Source organism: Condylura cristata, unplaced genomic scaffold (assembly GCF_000260355.1).
Source record: "Condylura cristata isolate star-nosed mole 26May11 unplaced genomic scaffold, ConCri1.0 scaffold00011, whole genome shotgun sequence".
Taxonomy (NCBI): Eukaryota; Metazoa; Chordata; class Mammalia; order Eulipotyphla; family Talpidae; genus Condylura; species Condylura cristata.
In genome coordinates this window covers 54,489,274-54,497,266 of record NW_004567112.1, presented here as the reverse complement: position 1 = coordinate 54,497,266, position 7,993 = coordinate 54,489,274, and the positions used below count along the sequence as shown (strand labels likewise).

The window sequence follows — 7,993 nt, the reverse complement described above, 5'->3', positions numbered from 1 at the left end:
AGTATTTGAATGTTTAAGGCAACTTAATATTTATTGTGTAATAAGTTTAATTTAACAGATTTGCAAGAACATTTAAGTAGCTGGGAACCTATTCCTATATTATTTGACTGATAATTGAAGTGCTTAAAAAGAAAAAATGCAGTAACAGCACAAATGTTATTTAAAACATTTAATGTAATTTAATTAGGATGTAAATGATAACATAAATAATATTGATTCTTTAGTGTTGAGTTTTTTAATTTGAAAGTGATTAAGAACACACTTTTTACTTAAAATAATATAGCTTATTAAGCAACTATAATTTACTCGTTATTTAATTAGTTTCTATTAATCAAGACATCAAAGAATAATCATCTCTGTATTTAAATATAGTAAGTAATCCTTAGTGAAAATTCTGAAAATTGTTCAGGAGGGTCAAGCTCTATGGCAGACATTGATGGCTCGAGGAAGAAAATTTGTTGGTCTCTAGCCTTTCCCAACTGACACAAAAAACCCTGTTTCATGTAGGAAATGTCTTAAACATTCTGAACCGTTGAGTCCTTCCTGCCAATGTGAGACCTTTCCTTTCCCTTCAACTTGCTTCTTTCCACATGCTACCACTGGTAGACCAAATATGACTCAGAAACCGGTTCCTCGGGGTTGTAACATTAGATGGTGCCCAGTCTGATCACTACATGATTAGCTAACGCCTCTGTTTCATTGGGCTGGGTTTTCTAGTAGGCGTGTATCCAATTGTATTGCTGGAAGAGAGCTCACTGGTGTGGAAAGAAAGAACTTGGACTACTCTGTGTTTTTGGGTACTTTTCTCTCACTGGGAAGGACTTTGATGTTAATCAGTAACACCTCCAGCAGATTCTGAAAGCTGTGGTGGTGAAGTAACCATCTGAAGGACAGCATGGGGATTCTATACTCTGAGGTATGTACCTTTCTAAGCGTAAGTCTTCAAAGGTATTAAACACAGCCCTTCTTTTCAAATGTAATTTCCGATGCCTGTCAGTATATCCCATTTCTTCTGCTTAACTTTGTATGTGACCATTAAGTCTTACTGCTGTGTGCTAATATTTTTTTTTATATTTTTAATATCTTAAGGCAAATCATTTGTAGTTCTAAAATGCTAACCAGATGTCTAAATCTTTACAGGTATAATTTGCATCTTGCAAAATGAATTTGCATGGTGTTTTTTCTGATGTCAGACATCCAGAGGAAAAGTGGATTTGGTACCAAATTACAGGATTTTTGTAAACACCAAAAGATAAACTAGTTTTTAAAATAGCATTACATAAAAAATACATAGTAAATTTATTTGACATTTGAGAGGAAACTCACCTCTTATAAAGACTGTTCCTGTACAGAATAGGGTTAACACCAATGTATCTTTCAGTTCTTGAGATTTTTCATTTTACATCTGGTGGATACAAAAATTCTTTCTCCTATATTGAAAGTAAACTATTTGAATCAAATGGATTTTAATAATATTTCTAAGGAACATAAGATATTTTAAATAAGAACAGAAGTGTGATGTCATTATTATTCATAATTTACTATTCCCCCTCCTCTTGCTTGACTTCTTCTCCTCTCTAATATAACAGGTTAGTCTGCATTTTATTGCAGATGCTCAACAGAACTACCTTGGGTGGTTCTTTAGGTATTATAGGGAGTTTTTCTTTTTCTCAGTTATTTTAAACTCATGAGTGCGTGCGTGCGTGTGTGTGTGTTTATATTCAATGTGCTCTTTGAGTAGTTTATAATTTTAAACATGTCTTGCTCAGGGACTTTAGTTTCATGAAGAACTCATATATGAAATAACATTCAATGAAATCACATTCAGTGTTCTAAAAACACTACTCTGCTAATTCTCAAACTATAGATTGTTCAAATGTCAGGGAGCAAAACTTATTAAAAATGCAGTTTGAAGATTTCCAATACACAGAACAATTCACTCAAACTGTGGTCACGTCCACAGGTTACTTAGAGGAACATTCTAGGTGATTCAGAGATAGGTTATTAGATTACCATTCCTGGAGAGAACACTGTTCTAGCCTTGTGCTTTTCAAATTTTAATGTCCATAGAACTCTACTGAAGATCTTATTCAAATGCAGATTATTATTCTATAGGTCTGCAGGAGACTGGAGATTACTATGCTTTTCAGCTCTCTGATACTTTTGCCTCTGGTCACTATAAAAAGCTAGGCTGTTGTCAAGGCCCTGGGAATAACTATATTAAATAGTTTTTGGTTTTTGGTTTTGCAATGGTTGAGTCATGACAGGGCAAAGCAAAATATGTTGAGTTGATTCAATGAGGAATTCCCCAGAAATAGAAAAAAAATTTCCTCCTTTCAGATATATTGAGGACAAGCCAACTTAAATACCATACTTGCTATAGTATTTAAAAACATGCCATTGTCTCAATTCCTAAGACTATCCTAAAAGCTTGGCAATAATTCAAAGCTCATAACTGAAACTGAATCAAAGGTAGTTTCAGATATCATTATTATAGAACACACTATTCTACGTGAAATTATTTTGAGGCACTTCCGTTTGATTTTCCTTGTATGTCTACTTAATCTAGAATCAGCAATATGAAGCACCTGGACAGTTTTCATCATTTCAGGAAAAAAGACAGTTCTCTACCTTTTTGATATATAATTTGACAATTTGCTAAATCTCCCCCTTTTTGATTTATTGAATATCACCCTATTGTTAAACATTCAGGATTAGAATAATCTGACTTGAATAAAGGATGAAAATGCTGTAAAGAAATGATTTCTGTTAGGTTGGAAGAAAAAAATTCACTTGTTTCTTATTGTGGTCACATTTGGGAGTTACATGTGAATTCAGAAAATAAAACCCAGCGCAGTCTTATCCTTGATAGGTCTCAGATATGGTGCTCTATGTAACCCTTATCTGTAATTTTAAAGAAATCAAAGCTCTGTGGTAGTATCTTAAATATTTGAACATAACCTACTTACCTATCATAGGCCGGTTTCTCATTTGTCCTGTGCCAGCTGTGTTCTGTGTTCTAGATATAATTAATATGCATCACTAAATATTGTAGTAAGAGGATAAGAACCAGCTGATTGTGCCCTATTCTCTGAAAGTATGCTGCCTTGAAGTTCAAATTTTTACTTGACCTTTTAGCAAAATTCTACTTCTTACTTAAAACACTCCACTTTTAATGTATAGATTGATTCATTATATTTAATTAATTTTTTTTTTCACTGAGGTAACATTGGTTTACAAAACTGTGTTTGATTCACAGGTATGGGATTACACCTGTTCAGATGTATGTTATCACACTACACCCACTAACAATGCACCCACATCCTCCTCTGTGATCTGTTGAACCTTCTCCACACTTTATTCTCATTTTTCCCCTCTCCCTCTGGTAGCCTCATTTTTACAACCAAATTTCTAGAGTTCTTTTTTTTATCATTTTTTTAATTTCTCTATAATCCACATATGAATGTAATCATCTGTTATTTTTCTTTCTCCCTCTGCGTTATTTAGCGTAACCATTCTAGTTCTGAGCACATTGTCAAATGGAAACAATTCATCCTTGTTTATAAAAGCATGGTATTCATGTGTAAATGTGTGTCTTCTTAATCCATTTATATGACATTGGTTCTAATTTGAAAATAGGAATGCATATATCCCTTCCAATTAGTGTTTTGCCTTTTTCAGATAGTATCTAGGAGAATTGCTAGATCACATGGTAACTCTACTGTTATATTTTGAGAAACCTCCATACTATTTTTCATAGGTGCCCTTAGCTGGTTTACATTACCACCAATGCATATACACCAGTGTATAAAGTTTGCTATTCTTCCAAATCCTACCAACATTTGTTCTTTTTGTATTTTTAACATGACCAGTCTCACTGTTGTTTTGATTTCATTTACTAATGCTAAATGATTATAAACATTTTTCATGTCCCTGTTGGTCATCTGTATGTCTTCTTCGGAGAACTATCTATTTAGTTCTTCTGTCTTTATTTATTGATTGATTGATTTTGATGGGGTTTTGTTGTTGCTGTTGTTTTAGCTCCTTGTCAGATATATTATTTGCAAATATAATCTCCTATTCATTTTGGTGATCTTTTTATTACTGTGTAGATGCTTTTACATTTTATGTTCCATTTGTTTATTTTTGCTTTTTTCCCCCTTGCTATTAGAGTTGCCTTCCCCAAGACTTTCCTGAAACCAGTGTAGTGGAATTGTTTGCCTATTTTCTTCTCTATATTTTCTTCTATATATGGCTTCAGATGTTACATCTTAGCCTTTAAGCCAGTAAACCATGTTAAGTTAATTTTTATATATTATGTGAGATAATGGTCTGGTGTCATTCTTTTGCATATGGCTATCCAGTTTTCCCATCACCAATTGTTGAAGAGATTTTCCATTATTTAATATACACTTTGTCTCCTTTGTTGTAGATTCACTATTCATAAAATTTTTGGTTTATTCTTGGACTCTCAATTCTATTCTAGGTGGTCTCTGCATCTAGATTTAGCCTAATGTCATGTTGTTTTGTTTATTATAACTTTACACTTTAGTTTTGAGATCTGGCAATATACTACCATTCTTTCTTTCTTTTTATTTTTTGGTTAGAATTGATTTGCTTCTAGTGGCCTTTTGGGTTGCATATAAGCTTCAATTATTTTGCTTTTCTATTTCATTTAAGAATTCTATTGAAACATTGATAGGGAGTTCACTGAACCTGTATATTATTCTAGGTAAGATAATCATTTTAACAATGTTTGTTCTTCCAACCCATGATCAGGGAATATCTTTTCATTTCTTTGCGTCTCCCATTTCTTTTAACAATGCATGCATTATACTTTTCACTGTTTATGTCCTTCACCTCCTATGTTAAGATTATTCCTTGGTATTTAATGTGATGTGATGATAAATGGTTATCTTTGGTTATCTTTATTTTTTTCTCTTTCAGTTTATTGTTTGCACATGAAAATGTCATTTTTTTTTAAGATTTATTTATTTATTTGTACAGAACTGGGGTACAGGTCAGAGATGAGGAGGGTGAGAGCATTCACCAGAGACAGAGTGGGGTGCAGAACAGGCAGATCAATGAAGTACACTGCTGAGGGGAGCAGCAGGCAGGTCAGGAGAGGTCTGCCACACCATGTGGATCTCCTCCAGGGCAGGCGGGGATTGAACTCATGCGGAAGTGACTTAAGCTTCTTAGTGCTGTGCTTTAACCGCTGCGCCACCAGAGAGGGCCCTGTCATTTATTTTTGTAAATTAATTTGTAGCCTGCCATATGTTTTAGTAACCACTAGAATTTTTTATATGTATTATCATTTCATCTGCAAATAATGATAGTTTAATTTCATCTTTCCCAATTTAGATTCCCTGTATGGCTTTTTCTTGTTTTATTGCTCAAGATAGGACTTCTGACACTATTTTGAATAGTAGTGGTGATAGGAGCTATCCTCAACTTGTACCTGAACCTAAAGAAAAAGTTTTCAGCTTCTGTTGAGTATGATTTAAGATGTGCATTTGCCATATATTGTCTTTATTACTTTTAAAGATATTTCTTCTACCTCTGTTTTGGGGAAAGTTTTATTAATGAACACTGAATCTTATCAAATGCTTTCTTTGCATTGGTTGATATGACATTATGATTTTTTTTTTAAGATTTATTTATTTTGTGCATACAGAACTGGGGTACAGGCCAGAGGCTTAGGGGAGGCTAGAGGCTTCACCAGAGACAGAGCGGGGAGCAGAACAGGCAGATCTACGAAGTACACTGCTGAGGGGAGCAGCGGGCGGGTCAGGAGAGGTCTGCCGCACCATGTGGTCACCTCTGGGGCAAGCGGGAATCAAATTCATGCGGAAGCGGCTTTTAGATTCTCACTGCTGTGCTTTCACCCGCTGCGCCACCAGGGAGGGCCAATATGACATTATGATTTTAATCTTTCCTTGCATCAGTGGGGTGAATTACCTCAATTGATTTTTAGAATGTTGAAACACTTTTGTGTCTTTGGAATAAGTCCCACTTGGTCATGATATATAGTTCTTTCAATTAATTGTTAACTTGGCTTGCTAAGATTTTGTAGAGGATTTTTGCATATACATTAACCAGAAATACTTCTGTAGTGAAACCATCTGACCCTAGGCTTCTGTTTTTTGGGGAAATTTAGATGACTATTTCACATTCCTCTATTATAATTGGTCTTTGATGTTTTCCATTTCTTCATGATTTGGTTTGGTGGTTGTATACTTGTACGAGTTGTCCATTTTGCCTAGGTTTTTTGATTTATTGTTATATAGATATTCATAGTTATATTTTAATGATCCTTTGTTTTCCTGAAATATCTGTGGTGACTTTATTTCTATTTCTATTTTTAACTTTTACCCTTAATTTTCTTTGTGAGTCTCATTAGATATTTGTCTATTTTTTCCCCAAAGATCAAGCTTTTGGTTTCACTGATTTTTCAGACTGTGCTTTTTATTATTTCTTTGTTTATTTCTTCTCCACTTCTTATTTTTATCCCCTATAATGGACTTTTGGGTTTTCTTGTTATGCTCTTTCTAGTTCTTTCAGGTGTAAGGTTAGATTATTTATTTGAGCTTTATCTTATTTCTTAATGTCAGCTTGTGTTGATATATATTTCCTGCTTAATACTGCTTTTGCTGTGTCTTAAGAATCATAAATAAACTTTAGAAGCTCTTGACTTGTAGTTCAATGGCCTTCCCATTAGTCATGATTTCTCCAGTCTCTTTTCCTCTGACATTCATTGATGGGTTTTGTAAATTAGACAACAGAAAGATTAACAGAAAAAACAGCAGCTTTTTTTTTTTTTTTAACATATTTTACAGCCAACATGGCAGTACTTAAGGAAACTTAAATCGGGTGGTTAGAACTTGGACTCACAGCATCTTAACCAGGGAATGAGAAATATTTAGAGAGCTGATGAGATAAAGGAAAAGAACTTTGTATTTTATGGTGGCAAATTGAATGGGAGGTAGAGTATAGGGAAATCTAATGGAAAATAAGGACTAGTTAGTAAATTTTGTTCTGTAGCTCCTTTTATGCCTCATCTTTACGAATAAGGGTAATTTGATCTTTCTTGGAAGAGAGGGGAGAGGGAGTATCTTATAAACTATGTCCTGCTTTCAGCTAAGTAAAGGGAGTGCAGAGATCTTCCCTTGCATCTGCTTCTTCTTGATTGCCTTCAGTGCAAACTGATAATTATGCTAATAGGCAAATTTGGGGTCTGCTGTTATTCAGTGCTCTGAATTGCTAATAGTTATATAATATACATTCTTAAGAAAGGAGAGAATGAGCAAACACCCCAGAGTTGGACTTAAAATCTGCTACTGAGGACATGCTCAGAGGTCAGTGAGAACTTAACCTTGGAATACTCAACCAATCAACCTGGAGGATGGACTTTTCAAAAATGTACATTCACTTAAATCCGTGTGAAACTTATTTGCTCATAATATGCACAGTAACAACATACATTTAATTAAGTCTTGTTATCCAGAACTCTATCCTAAGCACTTTGTATATGTATGGGAGTTAAATAATTTGATACAATAACCACATAAGAGAATCACTATTATCCTTGTTTCATCAATGAAAAAAACTGAGTCAAAAATAATTTATGTAATTTACCTAGAGTTATGTAGCTGAAGTATCTACTGGCTAGGGACTAGGGCCTGAGATGTTATCCTAATTACCTTTAAAGATTAAGACCTATGTTTGTATACTTGTATACTCAGACCAATACTTTTTACATCACTGATAGCCATGATTAATTCATTTATTTCTTCCAATTTTTTTAAAGGTTTATTTATTTATGCATATAGAACTGGGATATAGGCCAGAGGCTCAGGGGTAGTTAAGAGGATTCACTAGAAACAGACTGGGGAGCAGAACAAGCAGATCGAGGGGAGCAGCGGGCAGGTCAGGAGAGGTCTGCCATGCCATGTGGGTCAGCTCCCTGGTGAGGAATTAAACTCATGCTGCA

General features: G+C 34.3%; 1 protein-coding gene across 1 annotated transcript in view; it reads left to right on the top strand.

Moving 5' to 3' along the window:
* The first annotated feature begins 791 nt into the window (after positions 1-791).
* The window catches only part of ANKRD22 (ankyrin repeat domain 22), a 28,934-nt gene continuing 21,732 nt past the window's right edge, over positions 792-7,993 (top strand). Inside the window, exon 1 of the mRNA XM_004680900.2 lies at positions 792-916. Within this exon, the coding sequence (XP_004680957.1) occupies positions 896-916 (21 nt within the window). The 5' untranslated portion in view covers positions 792-895. The remainder of the gene's footprint in view (positions 917-7,993) is intronic.